This window comes from Peromyscus leucopus, chromosome 5, assembly GCF_004664715.2.
Source record: "Peromyscus leucopus breed LL Stock chromosome 5, UCI_PerLeu_2.1, whole genome shotgun sequence".
In the NCBI taxonomy this organism is placed as follows: Eukaryota; Metazoa; Chordata; class Mammalia; order Rodentia; family Cricetidae; genus Peromyscus; species Peromyscus leucopus.
Window position 1 is genome coordinate 140,928,009 of NC_051067.1, and position 27,601 is coordinate 140,955,609.

At 39.0% G+C, this 27,601-nt stretch overlaps 1 protein-coding gene across 4 annotated transcripts in view; it reads left to right on the forward strand.

Annotated features, from left to right (window-relative positions):
* The window catches only part of C5H8orf34 (chromosome 5 C8orf34 homolog), a 375,498-nt gene that overhangs the window by 331,135 nt on the left and 16,762 nt on the right, over positions 1-27,601 (forward strand). For all 4 annotated transcript variants that reach the window (XM_028864575.2, XM_028864570.2, XM_028864569.2 and 1 more), the window contains 2 exons: positions 17,020-17,067; positions 25,849-25,942. In XM_028864575.2, the coding sequence (XP_028720408.1) occupies positions 17,020-17,067; positions 25,849-25,942 (142 nt within the window). The remainder of the gene's footprint in view (positions 1-17,019; positions 17,068-25,848; positions 25,943-27,601) is intronic.

Genomic DNA, 27,601 nt, shown 5'->3' on the forward strand with positions numbered 1-27,601 from the left:
ATGGACATAGGGAGAATCCAAATACTAGTTGTAAAGGAACATAGCAAAAACAAATAAATAAATGACTCATGATGACATTCTGCTACACTCATAGATCAATGCCTTGCTCAGCCATCATTGGAAAAACTTCCTCCTGAGATAGATGGGGACAAACACAGACTCACAATGAACAATGTACAGAGAATGAGAAACCCTGGAACTCTCAGTCCTAGCTGGAATCAACTACTAAAGGAAGTAATCTTAAAAACAATCTGTGACTCTATCTTAGATGAATCCATTACACATAATTCATGTTACACTTATACATATCTCTATTCTTACAAGTGATACACAGACATACAAAATATATCTCACATGTTCACATTACACACACGCTATTCGTAATTAAAATGATGTATAGACACACATATCCTAAACACAAAAGCAACAGTCTTCTTAATTATTCTAACCAAACATTTTGTTTGCATAACCAAATCGTATTTTAAACCTATTATAACATGTCCATCTCACTTAAGGAGAGACAAAAGTGGTAAGTAATCAGCCTAAAAAGTTAGTAGTAACTGTCTACTAACTTTTCAAGTGGTGTGTTATTTTTAACCTTATTCAATGGAAAGAGGGTCCAGCCTTCTCTAAGTGAAGGGGTTCAGAGAAAGACACTCCTTTGAAGTTTTTTTACTTCTCACCTGATCACCCCCATTGTTTCAGAATCCCTGAATTTTGAACTTAGATAAGCTGCCTGCCAAAACATAGGAAAGCTCCTAGAGTGAAATCCTTAGAGATTCTGTAGTCCTGAGAGAATAATGGGTATGAAGACGAGCCTTGATGTTATGAATGAGGCAACTTAATGAGTACAAAACTGCTTGAGCACAAAACCTGTTGTGTTTGTGGAAAACATAAACTTGATTCTGAGTTTTCGAGGGCCTTTTTGATTATCTTGTAAATACACTTACCTGAAATCTGTTGACTTCTTTAGTTAGATTCTTAGTGGATTGATAAAAGAACCTATTTGCTGTGGATATTGCTCTATATAAATAAAACACTGATGGCCAGTGACCAGGCAGGAAGTAGGTTGCCAGGCAGGAAGTAGGTAGGACAAGGAGAGAGGAGAATTCTGGGAAGCGGAAGGCTGAGGAGGGAGACACTGCAGCCACCACCAGGACAAGCAGCATGTAAAGACTCTGGTAAGCCACCAGCCATGTGGCAAGGTATAGATTTATAAAAATGGGTTAATTTAAGATAAAAGAACAGTTAGCAAGAAGCCTGCCATGGCCATACAGTTTATAAGTGATATAAGCGTCTGAGTGATTATTTTATAAGTAGATTGTGGGACTGCAGGGCTTGGGGAACCTGAAGAGAAGCCCTCCAGAAACACCTATTCTTATAAAATGCTTTACTATAAAATAGAAACAATATGCCTTGCTGACCTCCTGTGCTTGGCTTATTCATTCAATAGGCCTTTATTAGTCAGATGATGTTGTAAGGCACTTGGTGAGATCTTAGAAAGCTGGAAATGAATGGGGTACTCTTTGCCATTGAAACCTTTACATTATCATGGGAAGGCTTGTGTGTGAATGCATGTTGTAACAGCATGTAAATACTGTGACTGATACATGTCTGGTATGTGCGTGGGGAAGAAAAAGCCCTACGATTGCTATATTCTTAGTTATCAAATTGACCTCATCTGGAATTAACTAAAACACAAGCAGCTGGGTACACCTGTGAGGATTTTTTTTCTTGATTCAATCATTTGAGGTGGGAGGATCTGCTTTTAATCTGGGTCTTCTGCAGTGGGAAGGTCTGGACCACACCTTTGGCTGGCAGCCTATATAAAGGCCATTGTCCTCTTTGCTGCCAACTCTTGCTGTCAAGTCCATTCCCTCAGTGGCATTGGAACCCAGTTCTTGAGGATTCTGGCATATACTGAACACTGAAGACCAGCTGAGATATCCAGACTTGTGAACTGAATGATAGTGGATTTTTGGAACTTCTGCTGGTAGACAGCTATTATTGGACTAACTAAACCACAGACCACAGACAATATGCCATTTTAATAAATCCCATATATGTGTATGGGATTTATACACACACATATATGGGATTTATGCATATATACATACATGTATACATTGGATTTATTCTATATATTTATATCTTTTTCATATATATATATATATACATACATGCACACACACACATACACATTCTATCAGTAAGTTCTGTTCCTCTAGAGAATTCTAACTAATACAGATTTTGGTACCAGAAGTGATTCTAGAGCATCAGAAGTATAAGTATGAATTTTTAAAGTATCTGGAATAGACATTCCAATTTGCCGACACCTGCAGTACCAAAGCTGTTCCTAGAAGCTTGGAGAGTACTGAGAGCCCATGGTGTGAACTATTTTACAAACTTAAGGAGACGAATGCATTTGATTATCCTGATTCACCAATTATGAGACAAAAAAGATTTGATGACTCTGTATATAAAACTTTTGACGATTTGTGGAGAAATAAGGAAAATGATGGTGCTGGATGGTTGCTCCTAGCATCCCTCTGGATAAATTGACAAAGGAAAAGAATGAGCGCTATGATGAAAATTAATCAAGTTCTAGCATCTCCTAATGTTGCAAAGGACAACAATGAACTGGTAGGCAAACTGACTGGTTCCAGATGCACGTAATTTGTCTCAAGTTTTCCAGATATGCTCTGGAAGAGATCTTTCCTTCCAGCAGCCACAGTGCTCAGGCTGTAGTATAAGGGTGGCTGAACTACAGTGAAAATTCAAGCCTCAGAGGTGTTGATAGTTAAAGTTAGAGCATTGATTGGTAAAGAATGGGATCCTATAACTTGGGATGGAAATGTGTGGGAGGACCCTATTGAAACTGAGAACTTGGTAAGTTCTGATTTTCAAGGGTTTATCTCACCCAAGGAAGTAGTTGCTCCACCCTCAGCAGAAGATATACTCCCATAATCCCCTGACATGCTGCCTTTTCCACCTTGACAGAGGAAATTAATCACTCACTATTTGTTATGCCAGTAGTGACTTTCACTGAAGGAGATGCTAGGCAAGTTAATATATGTCTGTCAGTGTAGACAAAATTCTAAATGGTCTTATTAAATAAGAAACACAGAGCCAAATACAGAGGTACAGCCTAAGAGATCAGAGCAAGAGCCATGACTACTTTAGCTTACCACTCTCTGTCCTCCTTCCCCTGAGAGAGAGGCCTTCTTCCTGTGTGTCTTGTGTTTTATTGCTTTCCTGTTCTGCCTTCTCATTGGCTCTAAGCCCAGTCGCATGACTTCCTCATCACTGCCTGTCCATACAGTCCTCCTGGTCTCTGTGGCTGATACTGGGAATAAAGACTGAAGGGTCACCACACTTGGCTGTGTCCTTGACCACACAGAGACACTGCCTGCCATGTGATTAGATTAAGGGCCTTGGCTACCACCACCTGACTTCTATTCCTGGTTCGCTAATGACCTCTGATCTCCAGGCAAACTTTATTTATTAACATACAAATAAAATAACATTTCAGCACAATTAAAATATCACCACATCTCAAGGACCAATAATCTCACCTCTAGACCTATAACCAGACTTAAGCCTAAGCAGACCCCTAGAGGGGAGAGAAAGTGTAGTCCACGAGGAAATGCACTACACTATTAAAGAGCTCAGTGAGTTGGTGAAGTCATTCAAGCAGAAGTCCAGAGAATATGTATGGGAATAGTTTAAGGGTGTGGAATAATGATGGAAGAAACTGAATCAGGCCAAGTTTATTGTTATGGGTCCACTGAGTGGGCTTAATACAGAAGCTCGCACGGTTAAAAAAAAGTATCAAACGTTTGTTTGAATGGTTGGCTGAAGCATTTGTCTTAATTAAAAAGCCTATTAAAAAGGAGTTGGAGATGCCTGATATCCCCTGTCTTAGTGTTGGTGAAGGGATTTTAAGGCTCAGGGAATTGCAATGCTAAAGTGGGTACACTGTGTAAAATTTAGTTCTGCACAATGGGAAGGCCCAGAAGACATGCCCTTCACTAATCCCATAAGACACAAAATAGTGAGAGGGGCACCAGCCCATCTGAAGAGCTTTGTTGTCGCCCTATTCACTGTGCCAGACTTTAGGGTTGGGCTGCTGCTGCTCAGTTGGGTGAATTAAGTGCAGTGGGTTTAATTGGGCCCTGAAGTAGCAGAGGCCAAACGACAGGAGCGCGTCACCAAAGGCAGGTGATTGTGGTTATCATAGTGGGCATCGCAGACAAAATCACATCCATAATGGCTTAGCCCACAATGGGCAGTACAGGCAAAATGAGTTCTATAGTGGCATGACTCATATAGACCCTTGATACTGGTTAATCAGTCATGGCATTTCCAGGCATGAAGTAGATAAGAAGCCTGCTGAACTTTTGTGTGATCTGAATAAGCAGAAAAATTCTCAAACAAATGGAAGAAAGGCTAATTAGATCGTGCGAAAGGGAATCTTGGCCCATGAAACAGTTTCCAGGCTTGAGCCCATTTGCAGACCCAGAACCTCTTGAATGAAGGGATGCCAGGTTCCCCTGAGGAAGGACCATGATAAAATATCTCAAAGTTTTACTGTTAGCCTTTCTCCAATCCTTCCCTAGAGGAACTTAATGCCCTTTACAAGGGTGACTGTACACTGTGGGGAAAGAAAACAATCAGACTGCCCAGGGTCTGTTGGATACCAGTTCTGAACTGACACTGATTCTGGAAGATCCCAAGAAACATTGGCCCTCCAGTTAAGTCAGGGGCTTGTGGAGGTCAGGTGATTAATGGAGTTTTGGCTGAAATCTGACTCATTGGAGGTCCAGTAGATCCCTTAACTCATCCTCTGGTTAATTCCTCAGTCCCAGAATGTATAATTGTGGTAAATATACTTAGAAGTTGGCGGAATCCTCACATTGGTTCCCTGACCTATCTGGTGAGGGCTGTTATGGTTGGAAAGGCTAAATGGAACCTTTAGAGTTGCTTCTGCCAGGGAAAATAGGGAATCAAAAATGGTGTCACATCCCTGGAGGAATTGCAGAAATTTGTGCCTCCATCAAGGACTTGGAGGATGCAGGGGTGGTGATTCCCACCACATCTCCCTTTAACTCTCCTTTAAGTCCAGTGAAGAAGACAGATGGATCATGGAAAAGGACCAGTGATCCTTAAAAATATTGAGCTTGGCTTTTTGTGACTTGGCCTTATTGGGTTGTTTGACTAACTGGCAAGGACCTCAAGATGAGAACACTTGCAATGCTGGTTTGAGTTTCAGACAGTGCTGAATAGTTTTGTTTGAACTTGATTATCAAGAAGTATCCAACACTCAAAGTGTTCATCTCAATTAATATTGAAAGAATATAAAATTAAACTACACATGACATAAACATTACTCTTTTCTCTGGAAATGTCTTTTAGACTCCAAAACTGGCAGGGAATTTTTTTTGGCTCTGCGATTTCTGTTCCTAGCTGTTTTCACAAAATGCAAACACTTGCAAAAACATTGTAATGAACCTCAGTACTCAGTCATGTTCAGTAAGACCTCAAAAGATTTTTGCTTTGAACTTGGCTCTCCAGACAGGCTACCTTCGGGAGAATAGACGGTATCTTCTTACTCTCTGTGATGTGGGTTGGCCCTTTTGAGGGTCCCAATGAAAGCTTTGTTCTATGCAGCACATCGAGTTCACTTCAGGGCTAAGAGTTAACAGAAGCATTTCTCCTTATAGAGAATCCTGGGTCTGTGGTCCTCATAGGGACAAGAGCTTTAGACCATGAAAGAAAAACTGTGCTGCATCAAAGACACACTGAGACTCACCATTAGGCCCAGAGTTGAGGCCCTTCCTTGGATTATGTTTCTTTAGGTTGTCGGGTCTGGCATCACTTGGTGGTTTTGTCCTTAATATGTTTACTCCACTGATTACTTTGTAATTCTGTACCACTGAAATGAATCCATTCCAGGTTTGTTTCTTAAATACATGGTACAATCTTTTTGAACTAAACTCACAGTAAATGAATTTTCACATGGAAGTTTAAGATTTAACTGATAGAATCTAGACAACTGTATCCCCAGTTAGAGGAATATGACGACAAAGATGCATTCTCTAAGCCACTTCCTCCACATCCTCCCCCACCGCATTTTGTCTCTAAGTTTTCTACAGTATCCTGGGTAATGCCTGATGCAAGCCACCTCCTTTTCTGGAGAAAACTGTTCATTTCAAGCTCTTCTCAGCACGGCCATGGAGCTGGTGGACCTGAGGCCTCTTCTTAATAGAAACTTTTGACTGGTTTCTCTCCCTTGGTTTTATTCATATATCTTACTTTTAGTGTAATTTTGTTTGCCTAAGATCTGGTGACCACTATACACCACAATACAAATGGAGTCAGCTTTGTTTTATTTTTTTAAATTTATTTATTTATTACATACACAGTGTTCTGTCTGCATGTATACCTGCAGGCCAGAAGAAGGCACCAGATCTCATTACATGTGGTTTGTGAACCACTATGTGATTGCTGGGAATTGAACTCAGGACCTCTGGAAGAGCAGCCAGTACTCTTAACCTTTGAGCCATCTCTCCAGCCCCCATGTAGTCAGTTTTAAATGTCTGTCTCTGCCTTGTATTAAGATATAATTTTTTGTTGCTGTTTCCTAGGCATAAAATTGGGATGCCATCCCCATCTCTTGCCATTAGAAGCTCCCTGATTCTGTCATTTTGATTTGTTCAAACAGCTACAATCTTTGTCATTCTATATGCTAGCTACACTCTCTGCTATTTTTTCCATCAAATTAGAACTGTATGTTTCGCGGAATAGTTCTCATTTGTTCAACACCAACTGTGGGATGAATCAGGTGCCAGGCTTGGCACTCTGTCCTGTCAATGGTAATGAGATGAGTATGCCTTCCCTTGGGGAAGGTTCAGTGGGTACTTATATGAGACCAAGACCATAGGACATGCAGAAGCCATATGGCCAAGCAGACATATCTACTATGTGCTAGGTACCCAGATCCCAGAGTCCTTGCACAAACAATGCCAATCCTGCTTCAGGGAACTGGCCTTAGTTCATTAACTCCTACATCTGAACTCTAGACCTACAAAGTGAAGAAGCAGCAGCTGTTGGAGTGTATGAAGCAACTTTGGGTCAGGCAGGTAGGGTAGCCACTGCTTTGGGGTTCAGTGCAGAGTGCTGAGAAAAGGGACAGGGATGGGAAGTGGAGTGAGCATTTCCAGCTCTGCTATCTACTCCGCCAATGTGGCTCAGAACTGCAGTTTCAAATATTCCAGTAATTCCAAGTTTGCCTGGCAACTGGGGTACATTTCACACAAGTTTTAGCAATGTGAAACATTTTATCAGTTTGTTTAATATTTTGTCCTAGGCCCCGTAAGTGTTGGGGTTTGGTCCTAGGACCCAGCAGTGTAGTAGAAGCTACTTCAGCAGAATACTCCTTAGCTATAAAAAGAAAATAAAATTAGAACACTGAGAGACAAAAGGGTGGAGATGTTGTAAATTATTATTCTGAGTGAGGAACCCAGGCCCTAAATGACACATTCTCTGCATTTTCTCTTTTATGTAAGATTCAAAGTACTAGCTTGGAATCTTCAGATAAGTATGTTTAAATTAGACAGTTCACAGAAGCCAGGGAACTAGCAAGGGACCATGGGCATGGGATTTCAGGTGAAGTGGAATAAAACACAGGTGGTATATGAAGGGAAAAGAGGAATATAATAATAATAATAATAATAATAATAATAATAATAATAATAATAGTAAAATGTTCATTGGGATGATAGATGGAAAGGCAGGGTAGATGAAGGGTTATGTGAAAGGGTAACCAACATTAAAATCCTTTGAAAATGCTATATTGAAACCAGTATTGTAGAAGCTTCTTAAAATAAACATAGGTACATATATAAAAAGAGTTTAAATAGTATTACTCTATAAAAGCAGGAAAATGTTTCTCCTAGACACTATGGGCTGTCAAATAAAAGGCCTGGTTCCTGGTATGGTTTACCTCTTTTCACCTTGTTAGTCAGTGGGATCTCATAGACTCCCTAAATATCACAGTCTATTTTCATTGTTCCTAATTATGCTCTAGAATTTGATAGCAAGACCCCATTGCTGAAGATATCATATACTTAAGTTACATGGCTTTGAGAAATCAACTGATGCCTACTGACTTGGAAGCCTCATTCCCAGCTTTCTGGGATCTAAGTATGGTCTTGGGGGAGAAAAGTCATCAGCGGTCTTGCTCAGCTATAAACTCCAGTAGTATAACTACTGACTGTCTTGACAAAACCTACCTACTGGCACAATAGTGGCTTCAATGTTATGGGAGTAACCAACCACTTTCTGATTAGATTTAAGGCCTACTCCTCAAGATGGAATTAATGCCTGGTACCATTAACTGGTCTCCAAACCAATGTTGGGCTAGGTCATAGGTCCTAAGGGAGAACCAAATACAACGATTCTGTTCAATTGATAGAGCATTTAACTGACCCTTAAGTCCTCATCTTTACACCCCTGTATTAGTACACCTCTCAGCTCTCACCAGGGAAGCTTCTCTTTGCAATAGATGGCAATGAACACACAGAGCTACCACTGTCAACATGCAGAGAAGAGTATACCACAGAGTACTCAGTTCTGAATGGGATATCTATATCACACCTCTCCCTTAAGGCCCAGCAATCATCATGGGCAAGAGAGTGGAACAATTCTAAGAGCCAGAAGCAGTAGACATATGCAGTGCAACAGGATTTTATGGATTTTACAGGATTACTGCACATAGGAAACCACAGTGGCCATGCCTGCATGTAAAAGATGTGCACAACCAAAACCTCATCATGGACAGTGGAACTCATAAAAGTCCACCATTGCCTGAAATTCTATTGCAATTGCTGACTGCCGGGGTGGGGGTAAATTGTCTTCAAGGATTAAACTCCTGAAAAGCTACCATTATCTAGCAGATAGTCCTTTAACTATGCACATACAGGCAACACCAAGAAGACTGTGTATAAAAAATAAAACAAAAGGAGAGCTCACAAAGCTGGGAGGAAAGGAGCATGGTAAAGGGTTAGGGGAGAAATTAGAGGAAAGGGAATGTGGGGTAGATTCAATCATAACTTATATGCCCATGAGAAATTCTCATAAAATAGATATATCAACAATTTGCTTTTTAAACATTAAAAAAAAAAGGGCCAACACAGGAAATGGGTGAATTTTCTGACAATAAGGCATATGATGGGAGGGGCCAGAGAATCATGAATTGTGCAGCCGGACCGAAGGTAATGGTGTGGCAGTACAAACATGTGGGGTCAGGAGACTCTTCCCGAACAAATGAGAACAGAGATAGGACGTGAGAAGAATAAAATATTACTGGGTGATGTTGGGGGACAGGAACAGAATATCTGAGAGCAGCTTGAGGGAAGAAGAAAGGTCATGGGCAGGGGGAGGAGATGCAGAAACAAAGACCCACCTGACTGCTGGAGCCTGCAGGGTGGTGGCTGTCACTAGAGAGCTGGGAGGTTCGTAAGCAAAAATGTCTGTGTGCTCAGGGACAGTCGTGCTGAGGATGCTTTTAAGCCCTGTATCAGGCCCTGATAATTCTTGCTTCTCACCATTCGTTTCTTTCTCGTTCTGAAATTCCACAATGTATTAATTGCCTCTTTATTTAGTATTAGTCTGCCTTCCATTTACTGTTGAACTTTCTCCAAAAAACTTAGTTGTATTACAAAACCCTAAAAATGGCCACCATAGACTCATATATTTGAATGCTTAGGGAGTACATTAGGAAATGTGGCCTCGCTGGAGGAAGTGTGTCACTGGAGGAGGGTTTGGGGTTTCAGATGCTCAAGCCAGGCCAGTGTCACCAGCTCTGCCTGCTGCCTGCAGATCCTAGTGTAGAACTCTCAGCTCCTTCTCCAGCATCATGCCTGCCTGACACCATGCTTCTCACAACAATGACAATGGATATCAAGTAATTCAGATATATCTGAAATTTGAAATTGATCTTTTTGCTGTTAAATACAAAAGGAAATCAGAGGTAAACATCAAAAATAGCAAATGCAAAATTAGGTTTCCATGTATAGGTTAATAGAAATATGTTTACTTAAATGCAGAAAAATGCCTGGTGGTATTATTTACCTGAAATATCAATCACAATTTAAAATGAGAAGAGCACAGGTTGAGGACACTAGAGACAGGATCCCTTGGTATTTTAGGAGCTTTTGTATCTCATGGATCAGTTTTCTCCACATTCAAATTTGAGTCTCAGTTCAGGAAGCTAGTCACTTTAGCCATTTGGTCATTTTGCAAGGCATAGGTTAATTTAATTTTAAAAGAATACATTGTGTATTTGGTTTGAATTATGAGGTTCACACTCCTATTTTACTGACCTCAGAGAGTTTATCCAGGTACTTTACAGATTCCAAAGTGACATCTATTGATTTTTTTAAAAGCCTAATGAAACAGAATTTAAAGGCTTAAAGATTTCAAACAGTAAAAATTCAAATTGCCAACTGGTTTTTATGAGGTCAGTGTTATAATTAGGTTACCACAAGATTAAATTAGAACTCTGAAAGTGTTCTTCACTCTTCTGGAAATGTGACTGGCATTTATCATTTTACATAGACTGAAGGACTGGGGACATGATCATGAAAATAATACCATTCATAAACAGAGCTTGATAATATCTCATTCTAATACTTAAAGCTTGCACTCAGGTCTCTCAGTTCTGCCCAAAAAATAGAGTTTAATAACAGGAATATATTTCTGTCAATTTTAAAATACAGTTTGTTGTAAAATTAAGTATATATACAGAAAAATCACTTGGATCACATACTCGTCTTGCTTAGTCAACACTGAGAGAAATCCACCGAGGTTAAGAACTTGACCTTTACCAGATATCTGTGCCTCAGTGAGTGACATCCTGCATGTAACCCCCACCTCCCATCATAGACAAGTAGGAGTCTGACTTCGTAGCCCATGACTGTCCAATGTAAAATGTCTCTACAAGTGTGAGCTGTGGACTCTGGAGCTGGCCTCTGTCACCTCTAGGCAGTCAGAGGTGTCCTTCAAGCCCTTTGCTATATGTCCCCTCCCTCTCTCACATTTTGTTACAGACAGTTTTCCTGACACATGACTGCTTTTTTTTTTCTCTCTGCCCTCTGGCTTTGTTTGCTTTAGTTTCTCACTTCAACTTCTCCATTCTCCACGTAACTGGTCTTCTTAGTCTCTTTATAACGTTTCCTACTTTACATAAAATTCTGTCTTTTAAAAAAGGCCTCGTTTGGCCAGGCGGTGGTGGCGCACGCCTTTAATCCCAGCACTCGGGAGGCAGAGTCAGGCGGATCTCTGTGAGTTCGAGGCCAGCCTGGGCTACCAAGTGAGTCCCAGGAAAGGCGCAAAGCTACACAGAGAAACCCTGTCTCGGAAAAAAAAAAAAAAAAAAAAAAAAAAAAAAAAAAAAAAAAAAAAAAAAAAAAAAAAAAAAAAAAAAAGGCCTCGTTCTTATTTATTTACTTTTTATTTCAACCTGAGACTTATACTATTCCCTCCTCCCTTGGGGGAAATGTTTCAATTCAAACAAAATAGCCATAAAAATGAGTCACATCTCCTCATGCTGTCCCTTCTCTTATCTACCATTCACTCATGAAGGTCATCAGGATCACCATAGCCCCAAATGTGGAGCCTCTTGTTTCTAGCTTTGCCCACCCACTTTTGTTTTCCATGGCATTGAAGAAAATCAAAGCATTTCAATGTTTTCCCCTACTTGAGTACTCACTTTTGAGAAAGTAGGCACAAGGAAACATTTTAAATCCTTCAAAATTGAACATTCTTAATGAAAGTCACTATTCTCATAATTATTCCTGCTCATTTTCATTATTACTAAATGAACTCTTGAATGTGACATCAACAACTTGGAAGAAAAATGTAAATTATTTTTATTTAAATTTAGAAATTGGTTATTTGCATAGAGACTGACTGTTTCACCATCCTTTAAAACTTTTTTATCTTTTTATTTTTGGTGTGTGTGTGTGTGTGTATGTGTGTGTGTGTGTGCATGTGTGTGTGTGTGTGTGTGTGCACGCGCGTGCGTGTGCGTGCATGTGTGTGTGTGTGTGTGTGTGTGTGTGTGTGTGTGTGTGTTGCCTGCCCGTGTATATATGTGCATGCAGTGCCCTAGCAGAGGAGAGAAGAGAGTACCCGATGCCCTGTTACTAGAGTTTCACATGGTTTCAACCACTCAGCTATCTCTCCAGTCCCCATTTTGTTCTTAAGGGCAATTTAATTCATCCTAAAGTTATTTCATCCCAGCGCAGACACATCCTACTACACTAGTAACCCTTAAAAGCAGAGTGAATCACAATGACTGTGTCATAATAGCACCACTGGTTTTTGTTTGTTTTGTTTATTTGTTTGTTTTGGCTTTGGTTTGTTCAAGTATCTTCTCTCCTAGATAAAGGTGGCATTTGTGGGAAAAGGTGGTCTGAGGTTACATCTATCCATAAAATTATGGACCAATTCTCCAGACATGAATTTCACACTTGATATAAAAGAACATTGGAGCAATTGACACAGAAGCAGGGTCTGTTCATATATGCAAATGTGAACACAGACCATGTTCAACTTCCTAAATGCACCAGTGACTTTAAAGCCCTTTGAGCTTGCCAACCCTGCCCAGGTATGGACAATCTTGCTCTTAATTTTCCACTGGTCGGAACAGATAACATGGCTTATCATCTTGGACAACAGTAGGTGCTGCCCATATCGTCTACCAAGTTCAAAAAGCTGGATTTCATTCTCTCCACCTCCTGTGAAGATGATTTACTTACTCCATGTGAGGATGCAGTAGGAAAGCAGAATATCAACCGGAGTCCATCTCTATTACACAAACTTGCCATAGGAAATTAGGCCCCGACACACTGCTGACAGCTGTCTCTTTGACAATACAGCATACATTTCAGTGGCTGGCATCCTTAGTGCTTCTCTTTGGAATTATCATGGTTCCCTGGGTTTGTTCTGTTGTGTCTTAAACAAGATTTTCTGTATTTCTGAGACCTCCTCCTTATCCAGCTTCATTAATACGGTAATTGACTAAGTCTTCAAAACTAAGTTTGAAAACAATTTCAAGCATGACTCTGCCTTTGCCCTCATAGCACACATGCTGTGACTACAACAGTTCTCAGTGCTTTTGCTTTCTCAGTGGCTGCTGAGTAAAGGAATGAAAGCCTGGATGCTTTTTTCTCTTAGCTCTTTCCTGTGGCAGCTTGATAGTACATGTGTCAAAGAAGTTCTGTTCTTGATCCTAATTGGGTCTGTCTGTTCTCCCATGGCAAACATTTTATAATGAGGGTAAGCTCTTGTTCAACTATTTGTCCTGACACCTACAACTGTCTTGATACCTAACTGAAATAAATGATGATGACATTTTATGTTCTGCTTGGGTTTAGGAATGGCTTGGCCAATTGTGTTGACTTCCTCTCCTTCTGTGAGTGGCAAATAACTCAGGAACTTCTTAAGAAGGCATTCTGTGCTAGCATTATCATTCAATTTTATTTTAATAGGGTGGGAAGTAAGAATATTTCAGTGAGGTAGGACATGAAATTTTCTTTGTAGGAAATTAGTACCAGAAAGATCTTAGACATATACAGTGTAAATAAATGCATCCTAATGAGAGAGCCAGTCTGTACTTTGTCTAAAGATCAGTAAGAGATGAATAAAAAATATTTATTGATTGAAGCAAGAGATGCAAATGAGAGTTAAAATGCAAATGGAATGAGGAAAGGGTAAATTTAGATCTGCAATTAGAATATTCTCTATTTACCGAGGACACTTTTTTAAGTGTAAAATATCTAAGACTGTGGCAAAGGCCTCCTTTGCTGACGGCTCATGGGATCTTGTAGGGGCCACTTCACCCAGCCTCTCTCTCTTCAACTTTCTCTGAGTTCGTAATTTATTTTCTCATCCATATTTAAAACCTTTTTTAACCTCAGCTGTGATTATATTAGAAATTCATGGTAAGTGAAACCATGTTTCAGGAAATACCTTTTCTTGTTTTTGTTTTTAAGGGCATAGTTTCCCTATTCCTGCCCTTCCCCTCCTCCACATGCCCCTTTCTTCCTCTTTTCTACCCCTTTTACCCTCTTTGTTTTTCAAGGGAAATTGAATTTGGGTGTTTTTGGTCCCTTTCTAAAAGGTAATTACCAAAATATTATGCTATTTGGATGACTTGATATTTAAAATACTTGTCTTTAAAGTTAAGAAAATGTGGACTGAAAGCGTTGTATTTCCTTAGCACCCCCAGGGGGCGGGAAGGAGAGATGCAACATTTGGAAGTCTGAAGAAGCTTTGACAGACATGTGGAGCCCAGCCCTTCACTGGGTTATTCTTCTGACTCTAAAAATCAGAGGTCATACCTCTTGTCTTTGACTGTTCACTTGGCCGAGGGCACATTTGTGATCCTCTCTGCCAACTGCTCTTTTTCCTGTATTATCAACTAGAGACTTTTAATTTTAAGCTCTTCACTTACTGGAGCCCCAACTCAATGATTTGTGGATGAGGCTTGTAGCCAGATTCCAGTGTGTGAAACAAATGGCGTGTGGGCTCTCTTGCCATTCTAAATAGCAGAGATGGATTCTCAGATAATGCTGGTATTTATCTGAGACTGGCAGGGCACTGGAATGGGAAGGCATGAGCTATAGTAAGCTCTGGTGTATCAACAAGGATAAGATAATGGAAAAATCTTCAAAGGCAAAAGCGAAAAACTTCACTGGTGTTAGAGACCTTTAGAGGACTTGGTATCAGCTCAATGGTAGAGGTGCTGTTGCTGGGCAAAGGTTCTGTTGAGACTTTCCTGTATGGACTGTTGGGTTTTAAAGAATGTTAACTTTGTACCTAAGTCAGTGGACATATGAGAGGTCTCCGAAGTACGGGTTGTGTGTCTAATAAGACATTTCTTCTGAACTTTTAAAACACCCTTTGCATTGACAGAAAGGCATAAGTCCTTCACACTTCCTTACCTGCCTACTTTAATTCTGTGTGAGCCTCATGAGGATGATTTTATATTGGTATTGTTACCATTTGCCGTCATTTGCTATTGTGTATGCACTCACAACTGTGGCACAGTTGGAAGAAGCAAGGGTGTCAAGAAGCCTATTTATTGTCTGTTGACACTCGATCATCAAGAAAATCCTCAGTCGTCAGCAAGTCTTAGCAGAAGATTGGCGTCATCTAGACAAATTGGGAAAACCATTGTTTCCTAGCTGGAAGGAATAAAGGGCATCTCTTCAAGGAGCAGCTGAGAACTCTGAAATTGTACTTCAAGTCCTCCAGTGTTCAGAGACCCACCTTACAGGCTTCACACAGTCGCCACTTAGCATATTTATCACCAAAAGCAATTTGTCATCTTGTTCTCATTCTCTGGGCAACTGAGGTGAAAGGGAAGAAAATTAGCCATGAGAGAGACACACTGGAAGGGTCTACAACATTCTTGGGTTAGTTGTTCAACTATGAGAGACTAAGTGGTCAACTTGGTGACTCAAGTTAAATTTCCTCATTTTTTAGAGGACTTCTATGAATTTTATTTCTCCAAATTGCTTATACTTTAAGAATGCAGGGCTATTGTATCTTTGTTGTTGCTGCTGTTGTTTTGTTTTGTTTTTGTTTGTTTTTTGAGGCAGGGTTTCTCTGTGTAATAGCCCTGACTCACTCTGTAGACCAGTCTGGCCTCGAACTCACAGAGAACCACCTGCCTCTGCCACCTGAGTGCTGGGATTAAAGGTTCTAGCCTATCTTTTTGACTGCCTTGTATATTGAAATATTCTGTAATCTTAGAAGCATTTGGAGACTTTTAAACTCTAATATATTGATTTTTGTGTGTTTATACTAGTGAAAACCATGATTTGGGAAGAAATATTACCACATTGATCTGTACTGTTTGAATTTTCAGAAATATCAGCCTGCTATTGACACGAACATTCTACCTTTATTTCCCTCAAGGCTTATTGTTCAGAACATGTAAAAAACAAGCATCAAAAACCATCATTAAACCAAAGAAAACCCCCACTTTTTAAGGGAAGTAAGCCTAATTTTGAATGATAAACGACTTTTGATCCTAGTGTGGTGATAGAGTGTCAGGCTGGCTGCAGCCGCACTGATGCTTCATTTAGTGCCACCCCTCACAGCTTCAATTTCTCAACGTATCAAACTGGCTGGAGGATGTCTTGGCCTTAAATTGTACTAAGAAACAAAAATGAACAAACAATAACAGTCCAATGAGATAACATGTATGAAGGACTTTAAAAAGTCACAAGATATGCTGTGAAAACCATTTTAAGCTTCATTCATGGTTATTTAGCTATCTTTTAAACACATATGATATCCTAGAATTTATCAACTCATGGCATCACAGAATTTATTTACAAATGTTCCTGCATATACAGTCTAAAAATATAACTTATCCAAACCAACAACTTGATTGATAGTTTAGAATATATTTAATTTGGTGCTTTAAGTTTTATTGATCTCAGCCTCACTGGTTACCAGGGTTCGATGTTTTAGCAAAAGACACACATGATAGAGACTTGGCTAAGCACAGGCCACTATGTCTAGAAAGACTAAATGGAAAGACAAAATAATTAGTAATATGTTCTCTTTTCATAGGATGGTCTTAAGTCCAGATGTTAGAACTTCATGAAAATTTATATCACATGGAATTAGTGGCTTCATCTAATTTTAAGAACATAGAAAGTTAGTAATGGAAATTTTCATAAAACTGCCTAGCATTCTCCCCTAATATTGAATAAGCTTTACTGATTATTTGTTTACATGAACTGAAAAGTACTTACAAGATGTGTCTTTGTTTGGAAAGAAATGCTGTCTCCCTCAGAGAACCTGAGGTTGTCCAAGTGACAGCCTCACAGGCATCATGTGTGCGAGCAAGGGGGGGGGGGCTCATTGCCCTCTACAGTGACAGACTGTATTGTTCTTTCTGTCCCTTCCTGACATTTTCAACCTGCTTGCCTCTAGGGAGAAGACTCCAGTGGAGGACACTCTTTGAAATCCTACATGGAGGAAGTGAGTTTTAAGAGAACCTCACAAACATAGCATGTCATCAGTCTATCATGTGAGATGAAACACTCACCTGGGCTTTTCCCATCTGTCTTCCGGGCTCCTAATACACATCTGTTCACTGGCCATGTTTAGGAGAATACAATAAATAGTGTTATCAAAATTGCTTTTGCTCCTCATTGGTAGAGAGATACTTTCTATCCAGTTATCTGAAAATGAAGGAGAAAGTCCATGAACCTAGTGCTACCATATGTTTCCATTCACAAACATTTGTTCATATATTTGTAAATGATAAACATATGTTTTGTACTGGGAATGAGCAAAAAAAGGACAGACAGACAAGAAGAGAGAGAGAGAGTCTTACAATAGGTCAGTACTCATTCATGTGACAAATGCTTGTCATTGTGCTATTTGCTGTACCTATTAAAATGTAAGACACATTCTTGGAAAATGCCCCAGATTCCTGGGTTTATTTGTGAAGATACTGAAGTGTCCAGTTGCACAGAGCTTTGCCCTGACTGACAGGCATTTGGAAACCCTCAGAACTTTGGCAGAGCCCCTGAGACCTGAAGAAAACCCATGGCGATCATCAAGAAAGCAGTGTGAATCTGCTGAAAGTGAAGGAAGTTCAGGGATAGGACTCAACTCTTGGATTGAATGCTGCTTCTCACTTCTTCCAAATTCAAGAGTCTATTCGAAAGACCTCAGATCTCCTGAGCATACTGTGTAACTCCTATCAGGATAGTGCATGGGCACTGAAATTCTTACTTGCTTCCAAATATCACTAGGAGGGGGATGTGGAATACCCAGTCTCTATAGGTTTGCCTATCTATCCAGAGATAATAGAAATTTTTCAAAAAACACAGGAAGGAATAATGAATGATAGGAAGGAAATGGCTGGAAAGATGTGCAAGTTCACAAGCATCAAAATAAATGGGCAAAATGTGGTAGCATTGGAACATGAATACTAACTTTCACTTTGGTGATTTGATGTGAAGGCCTAGAATATATTTGAACAATTAATGTTACACACAGGGAGGACAACATAAGTATTTTTCCCAAATGCCTGCTAGTAGAGTAGTCATTTAGACTTTCATGATCACATAAGCTCTTGACTCCAGCCTCACCATTTGTTGGGGCTGAATGAGATGCTTCTGTGGAAGGCTGGGGATGCCTCTTGCTTCTGGTCTAAGACTGTGAAAGGAGATCACTGAGGCCTGTGTGATATGGGCTACATATCAAGAATAGGCATGTTAGAGTGAGTTTTGTTATTTGTGCCTTGGTTGGAAAGGCTTGCTGCTTGAGTGTGATTGCATCAACACTAGCTGGAAGATTCTTAGAAACAGGAACTCTCGGGATTCATCCAGTATCAAGTACTCACTCCTCTTCTTGCTAAGCTTGCTTAGGTCTCCATGGGTTGCTACATACCCTAAACTATGAAAAGCAGTTCTCTATCTAATTCCTTCCAGCGTGATTTCTAGAGACTAAAATCATACATTGTGGGGTCCCTAACCCCATTCTGTATTCTAGAAAAGGAGGCTAACTTCATTAATATATTGGAGTTTTGTGTACTCATCTGTTCTCAGTCATGTTTTGTTTGTTTATTGAAGTATAAATTTCTCTAGTTTATGAGATCCATTGCTGACTCTCTGCATGTACTTTACAAATATGTGTGAACCACCCAGTGTAAATGTTACCTATCTATTACCACGGTTCATGGTGATTTCACGGAATTTTCATTTCATATTAGTTGATGTTTAGATGTTAGCTATTCATAATCCAATAAATTATCATCACAGTAAAATTGTGTGGTCTTGATTAGTGACTTATGGATTAGTTAATAGGTTTTTTCAAATTTTTATGCATTCGTTCTATGGGAAATATGCATTAAAATTCTCCATTTGGAACCTGTTTACAATGTGAGACATAACATGGCATTATTTTCTATATATTTTTTTCTTGCTTAGGCTTTCATTTCATTTTTCTCTTCAGGTTGTAAAATCAGCAAAACAAAACAAACAACAACAACAAAAATTAGCACACACTAAAACTCAAATAAACCAAACTGTTGATGTTTTAATATATTTAACATTTCTTCTTAAACTTTGATCAACTTTTAACAGATCAAAGTCTTATTAGTTCTTTTGTTTTGTTTTGTTTTCTTTTGGTGGGGTTGTTGGTTTTTATTTTATTTACTTACTTAAATATAGTCATTAACTGTAACCACATTACATTAGGTAATTGTGTTGAGATCTAAATAGAAAAACTGAGGCAACATAATCTCCTTTGAAATTAAGCCTAAAATTATTCTGTATAATAATAAGCCTCATTTTTATTCTATATAGTCTATTTTTAATATATTATTTCAGTCTGGCATTTGGATTTTTCTTTTGGGCCAGGCAAAGAGTTGAGATAGGGTCTCTTTCTGCAGCCCTGGCCATCCTGTACCCCACTATGTAGACCAGGGTGGCCTTGAACTCACAGAAATATGCCTTCCTCTGCCTCCCAAGTGCTGGAACTAAAGGAATATACCATCAGATCCAGCTAGCATTTTGATCTTTGAGCAAATGAAAAAAAAATACTTTATGAGTCTGCTTTTCAAATCTTCAAAATAGCTCTGAAAGTTGAATTTAAGAAACTGCATGCTTTTCACAAGTGAGTCACCTGACAACTCAAGGTAGGAATGATTTCAAAATATAAACACTTTATTATTTGCCACAGTAAGGCTAATGCTTACTCAATGAAGTAAAAAAAAATATCAAATTTAAATATTTCTAAGTCTTGCCATGCCTTTAATAAAGAAACTAATGTACTTAAAATATCATGTTACCTAGAGGAATCATGAGGAATAAACATAATACAGTGTCTTGAAATGTCCTTGTTACTGATGGAGGCTATGGGGTGGACACAGACAGCTAAGAAGTACTAGCGACCTAAATAGTTAAGATGCTCCTGAGAACTACAGATTCAAGTCAGCAGTGTCTGGAACTTTCTGGAACGTAGTCACGACTTTATGAAGGTGGTGATGGCCAGATGACAAAATGGCAATCGTACAGGCAGTGTGAACTCACTCAGGGTGACAAGTGGCAGCTTTGCGGTCCCTGAGGGCGTCAGCCAGGAAATGCAGCACTGGAAGCGTGAAGATGTTCCCGACTCTTGGGCTTGGTCTGCCAGATGCACCATCTGAACTGGAAAGGGACTGCTTCCATGCAGCACAGCGATTCCAAATCTCTTCTTACACCCAGTCAGGCTTGTCTGGCTTCCTCAGGGTTGCAATCTGTGACCTTCAGTGAAAATGAGCTTCCAGCTATATTTCTGACTGAGAGGGCACATTTACTTACAGAAAGTAAGTAGTATACATTTTGTTCTTCAGATGTTTGGAAAATCAAAATCACTATCATTACTACCGTTGCTTATTCCCTTGATGGAACTAGACATATACATTATGTTTTGCAAAACAAAATCCTATTTTGCCGTTGATATTTGACATTTTTTGACATCCATTGTTAAATGACAGATCTCAAAAGGTTACATTCATAGCTCTCGTAGAAATGGAAAAAGAAGTCAGGGCTGGAAAGATAGCTTTAGTCCATCACCTGTGTGCCTTGTAAGTGTAAGGACAGTTCCATCCCCAGACTCATGGTAAGAAGCAAAACAACTAAATGTGATGGAGGAAGTTTGCAGCCACACAGCTGGAGAGGCAGTGACAAGTTTGACCGCTTGGGCCATCCTCGCCTACCTGATGAGCTTCAGGCCAGGGTGAGTTGACCTTGTCTCAAAAAGATATCGGGTGACACACGAGTAACTATACCTGAGGCGAGATTGTCCTCTGCCACCTTCTCCACATGTGTGCATCCACCACATACACGTGCACATGGACACACACATAGAGGAATGCATGTCAAATTTATAAAACCAATCATTTAATGAAGGAGCAAGTTAAATGTTATGACCATTCAAGGAGACTCCATTCATATAAAAGGGCAACTAAGAAACATTAAAATGACATTACAAATAGATACAAAAGTAGCAAAAATTAAACCCATTTCCCTAGGCTAACAATCAATTGCATTTTCAATGGATGCAGTTTGCATCTCCATGGACAAGAATCATTTGTGCCATTCCTGCTTCCTATAAAGTATACAGTGTGAAATAGCTGATGTCAAAGGACTCGTACATCCACAGAATCAAGGACTAGGGGGAATGCTAGAGAAGTGACTAATTTTTCATGGACTCCAGTAATCTTTCATTCTTTTCTCTGGGGAGGAAGTCATCAAGCAGAAAGCATTGCATAGTGCAGTGACATGCTTTCCCAGGGCTCGCTCAACACAGAAGAGCAAACAGGACAGACTCCGTTTTCTGAAATAGTATGAATTCATTTTATGCTTCTCTCTCTCTCTCTCTCTCTCTCTCTCTCTCTCTCTCTCTCTCTCTCTCTTTACAATTTATCATATTTTCTAGAATTTTGTGATTTTTTTCTTTTTTCCCTCAGAATCTATTCATTAAACGTTATAGTTCTCAGACTTTGTTAATTCTCTCTTCTTATTTTTTAATTGATTTTTACAGTTTCCAAATAATTGGGCTACAGAAATGCAATTTATGAAAAAGAAATTGATGATTTCAGACTAATCATATGAGACATTTTGTTAACAAGTGCTAAAAGGTAGTATTAGCTTTGCTAACTGTATAAATGACTTAGAGGAAATTTTACTTTAATAGAAATACAGAATTAATTCTTTGTCACTTGAAGCTGTCTATGAAATATATCCGGAACAGACTAATTTTACTTTATGTACATCATGCTTTAAACATACTACATTTATTTATTTCATATGTGTGTGTTGGCATGTATGTAGAGGCCAGAGGACAACTTTCATTTCTTTCTTTCCATCGTCTAAGTCCTAGGGATAAAACACAGGTTGTCAGGCTTGGTAGCAAATGCCTTTATTCACTGAGCTAACCCACTCGCTAGCCTTACATACATCATACTTTATGGATCATCATTCTGGAGGGGTTCTGTGACTTGAGAGTTCAAATGAAACCGAAAAAGTCTGTCTGAAAAATAAAATAGGAAACATCAGTACATTATTTGCACGTTCCTACCCAGGGGAAAAATAGTTAATTCAGAGTTAAAATGTTGCTTTCAACAAAGGACACTCTTTTACTCTCTAAATATACCGAACTTCTGTGGTCAGATTGTCATAAATCAGTGGTTTATAGAATTTGAAGAACCCAAAAATAAACTATCCATATGGAATAACAATACTGCTGGTTTATATAAAGCTCTTCCTCTGCTAGCAGAGAGAAGGATCTGTTGATTCAGGACGGGTAGCTGTTCTCCATATGACCCACGTCACTCGTTCCCACCACCATTCCCAGTCCCTGGGTACTTGCTGTACTTATGGCAAAAGTGTTTTAGAAAAAGGATGAATGACAGTTCTTCGGAGAGCAGCCCTGAGAGCTTGCTCTTGGGAATAGGAAAACAGTGTGCTACACTGAGATGTAGCTTAATACCCCGCAGAAAATTTTTGAATAAACTTAGAAAGGAAGAACACATCAGCTCTTGTTTTCGAAAAAATGTTCACTAACTTCTTGACCCCATCACGAAGAATTATAGGCAGGCTGATGGGTGGGCTTCGGACGTGTGGCACTCTTGCCAGTCCAAGGTAGGCAAACTGGGACCTTCGACTTCTAGCTCTAGTACAGGGAGAACTAAAGCACAACATTGAAATCATCTAAGAGTAATACTTGCTCGGTCTTCATGTTACTGTATCAACAGTGTAAGGTTCTTCCCAGTCTCTGCTGAGCCCTTTTCCAAGTCCACTTTATACCACCTGCAACAAACCAAGACCAGTCTAACGTTCAAGGCATTAGGACAGCAAGCCAATTGGTAATATTGCTTAATATCTTGAACCACTGTGGGGAAAAATAACAAAACTGACCTATTAGTCATATCCTTTCTTATAAGAATGGGTTTTAATATTTGGGACAAGAAACTAAACAACAAAAACACTTTTTTAAATTAATAAGTTTTATTTTTTTGGTCACTTTATACTTTCTGTTTTAATTGAGGAGCTCCGGCCTTTGATTTCTCCTTAGTAAACTAAAAGCATGGTTCATTTATTTTGTCTTTAAACATGAGAGATTGTGTGTTCTGCTTTTGGAATTTTGGGGATGTGGTTTTCCCTGTTTGTTACATGAAACATTTTGAAACTGTTTACACACACACACACACACACACACACACACACACAGAGAGAGAGAGAGAGAGAGAGAGAGAGAGAGAGAGAGAGAGAGAGAGAGAGAGAGAATTTAAAGCCTAATAAAAATATTTTCATATTTGCACAGCTTCTTTGGGCAGCTCTGCAAGGCCAAATCTCATAGTGGACAATTTAAAAATTAAATTAAATCCTAAGAATATGCATCAGTGTACATGTAAGTTGCAGATTCTAAGATTTACTAGCTTTTGTGCTAAATTCCCCTTCAATACCCACTGGAGTCTTTCCCATTCACCTTTCTGAAAGAGTTGGGACCTAGATATGGCCTGCTTGTGAAGTACCAGGCACTATCTAAACCAGTACCTTCACCTTCTCCATCCTCTCCTAAGACAGTGATACAGTTTGAGTCTGAAATGCCCACAGACTTGTGTTTTCAATGTTTTGTATGGGACTGGCTGTTCCTTTAAAATCTGTGGTTATGGGTATACAGGGTTGTTGTTGTGGAGACAGGACACTGCAGGGGGCTTTCAAGGCTATCCCCTTTGCAGCTGCAGCCTGCTCTCTTTGCTTCCTGGCCTACCACCACATGAGTGTCCATTGTTGCTGGCTACTGTCATAGACCACGCTGCTCTGCCCTTGCTTTAACACCATGATTTCTCTGTTTCTTCTGTGAGGTGTATTTCCATAGCAACAGGATGAGTAACTAACACAGGAGGGAAGTTGAGGGCCTTGGACCAGCCAGGATGGAAATTGTATTTCCTTATTCCTGGGGCAAACACATTTTACTGTGGAACCCACTCTCATTTGATAGGAACTTACATTTCAGTCCAAATCACATACTGTTTTTAAGAGTTGCTGTTACAAAAAAAAATCAGGTTATTATTTTTTAATGAAAATAATTTCCAAAACTTGTGTTTCTTTTGTTTCAATTATGTTTTAATTTTAGTGCAGTTTTAGGGCCACAGAATTATTGCAAAGACTTAACAGAGTACCTATGTGTCTCCCACTCAGATTCCAGCTAGTATTAATACCTCAGATTATTATAGAATACAGTAGAAGACACTTGTCAAAATTGCCCATTATTGTTACATTAGTAATGAAATTTACACATGGTTCAAATTGCCATGAGCTGGATTTTGAAGGGGAATTAGTCACAAAAAACAAATCTGCTTTGTTCCAAGACCCCATGAAGGAATACATATTTCATGTCATAACTTACTGACATCGTGTATTTATGAAAAGAAAACATAAAGCCAGGTGGTGGTGGCACATGTCTTTAATCCCAGCACTTGGGAGGCTGAGACAAGTGGATCTCTGTGAGTTCAAGGCCAGCCTGCCCTACAGAGCAAGTTCCAGGAGAGGATCCAAACGTGCACAGAGAAAACCTGTCTCAAAAACCAATAAATAAATAAATGAATAAACAAACAAATAAATAAAAGAAAACGTAGAGATAAAATTCCATTTTTATTGTTTACTATCAAGGGTCTGTACTACCAGGTAACCAGCTGACTGCCCTTGATTGCTTGGCTTGCAGTGGTGTTTGTCGGTTTAATCTGCTGTGAACTTCTTCCTTTTTCTCCCCCTTTCTGTGCCACTTTTAAAATTATACTCACTACACACAACTCAGAGTAGGAGTTTTATTCAAGTTTAAGGGCAGAGTGTGTACATGAATTATCCAAAGTCCTTTTATATGTGTATTTATTTGCCTATGAGCATGTACTCACACACTCTTTTGTTCAATTATTTATTATTAGCAATAAGGATTCATAGATATTTATTTCATATTGTGGTTAATAACCCAATGCTGGTATAACTCCATGGTAAACTTATCAATTAAAGTACCGTTCCTCTATGATATCCATTTAGTTTCTGATTTTACATGCTCCAGGCACTTCTAGAATGACTTGGTCAGCATTTTGTTCATCATTGCAGACAGAATGAGAAATGATGGGTTATGTGTAGTTATTGACAGATGGGAAAGAGCAGAGTGAAGAAATATATGAGAGCTATTTTAATTGAAGCAGAAAGTGGAAACTGAGTGGGGTCATACGCATCTGAAGTCCTTGCTTCTCAGGAAACTTATGTAGCAGAATCCCTTCAACTTAGAAACTTGAGACCAAGCAAGTAAGACAGGAAGAGATAGAAGACAGTGTGCAAATACTGAGGGTGTAATCGAAGGAAACAAGTATCAACCACTCTAGTCTCCGTTTTTGTTATAAAAGTTAAAGACTTATGTTATTAAATGCTCCTCTTACTCAATTTTATCTTGCACATGTTGTAATTATATTTCTATGAGTAAGGATCAAAACATTAACTCAGAAGGATTAGAGACTAGATTTAATTCTTATTGTCTAAATCTTAGTAAAGAAGAATTTAAAGTATAGTGACTTTAGAGTCAAGAGATTCATGTACATGACATGAAAAGCAATTTAAGCTTAGAATGCGTTTCTGCTGTGGGGCAAGTCTTAGGGCTTTTGAACATGCAAATTGTGGAAACTGAAGTGCTCAGCTGTATTGGTAACTGTGATATCAACCCAGACTTTAACCTACTATCCTCTTCTCTCTGCAGGATGAGTCTCTAAAGCAATTGCAGGTTGTGCATCAACCATGGCTCTTGCCGAGTGACACAGAAAGTGAAGGAGTTGAAGCAGAGCAGGATAAACGTGAGTAGAGGCCATGTTCTGTGACAAATGACTTTTACCAACTCCCTAATAGCATTGACTCAGTGTTATCCTAACTGTGGGAGACAGGTTGATAAACTAGCTTTTGAAACATGAATTGTTTGTCTTGATACCAACAGAGGATGGTCCAGCTAAAATCTCCTTTGAATACTACAGGATTAGTGTTAGTGACAATTTTAGTATTTGACACTTTGAAAATATCATACAATAAGGTAATTATTATATGAAAAATTGTACTTATTGGGTAAAGTATGAATAAAATAGGCTTGGAAGAAGCAGCTTGGAGTACAAAAGGAACTTTGGAAATCTGGAGCAATTGCTAACAATCTGGAACATGCATAGAAAATACATGCACACACATGCAGACCCATTCCTCTCCCTGTCCTGTCCATTTATATTTAAGTAGACATGAGCTCATATGCTATTGCTTTGTTCAGTTATTTTCACCAAATCCTTTTGAAGCCTTCATAAAGTTTGTATTGAAAAAGAAGCCCAAATAACTGTTGCAGGTATTATAAAGACATGCTACATGTATGATTTCAGCTATTTTAGCTATCAAATCAAACATAGGTGCCTGAATTTGGCAAGATCAACCTTCCTATAGAATGTCATTTGGTAACTGTCTCTGTGTAACTCTGATAGTGAACTAAAACCTGAATACAAGAAAAGGATCCATAACAGTGTATTCTAAGCACTCCCACGTTCAGACTCATCTCCTTTCCCTAAAACCCATGCTTATGGCTAGTTTTAAGAATAGACTACTCAACCAAGTGATATAAAGGAAATAAAAATCTTCAGAAATTTCTTCAACCTTGGACATTTAATACATATTGTATTTTTTTTCTTAAAATTCCTCCTCTCCTAATAAGATGCAAAGTATTACTTTCTCCATCCTATTCAGACACTTAACAAGCCTCCACAAATATCAGAAATGTGAATCAATATGAGTCATTGAGTGAATGAATAAGAGGGGGTTTTGTTGCTTTCCAGCTTGTTTAATAAGGAAAATTTTGGTTGAAAAAATTAACAATAATATTATTATAAATATTACCTGTAGTTATATTACAATTTTGATATTGGACACATAGTTTTATTCATAGATTTTGCTGAGTTACCTATTAATCATTCTAAATAAGCTCATTCTAAACTCTTATAATCAGACCTGGGACCCAAAATACTTTATCTCAGCAATGCTGAACAAAGAGGTGACCCTTGACAGTGGTAAATTGTTTGAAATAAGATCAGGGTTTAAAAAAATTAGGTGGTAATAAGAACCACCTGGAAATGGAATGTTCGCATGCAATGTAGCTGGACTCACAGCATAGACATGCAAATATTTGTCAAGAGTGGCTTCCAGTAGCCAGGTGCTGGGACATGTGCAAGTTGGAGCCACAGAAGCTCTGGTAGCTGGCGACACATAGCTAGATCGTCTAGGTCTGTTTTCTCAGTGAAATGAAGTAGGTGGTATAAATCTATGTGAACCGAGCAGCCTACTTGGAGTTTACAGCTTCATATGCTGGGAATTTGAAAGTATAGAAGAGAACAAGTTCGTCTTTCCAACTGTAACACCTGTTTCTTGATTCAGCTTTTTATAAATAATACCTAGGGAATGTTATGAAACTATTTAATTTCTCCCGAGAC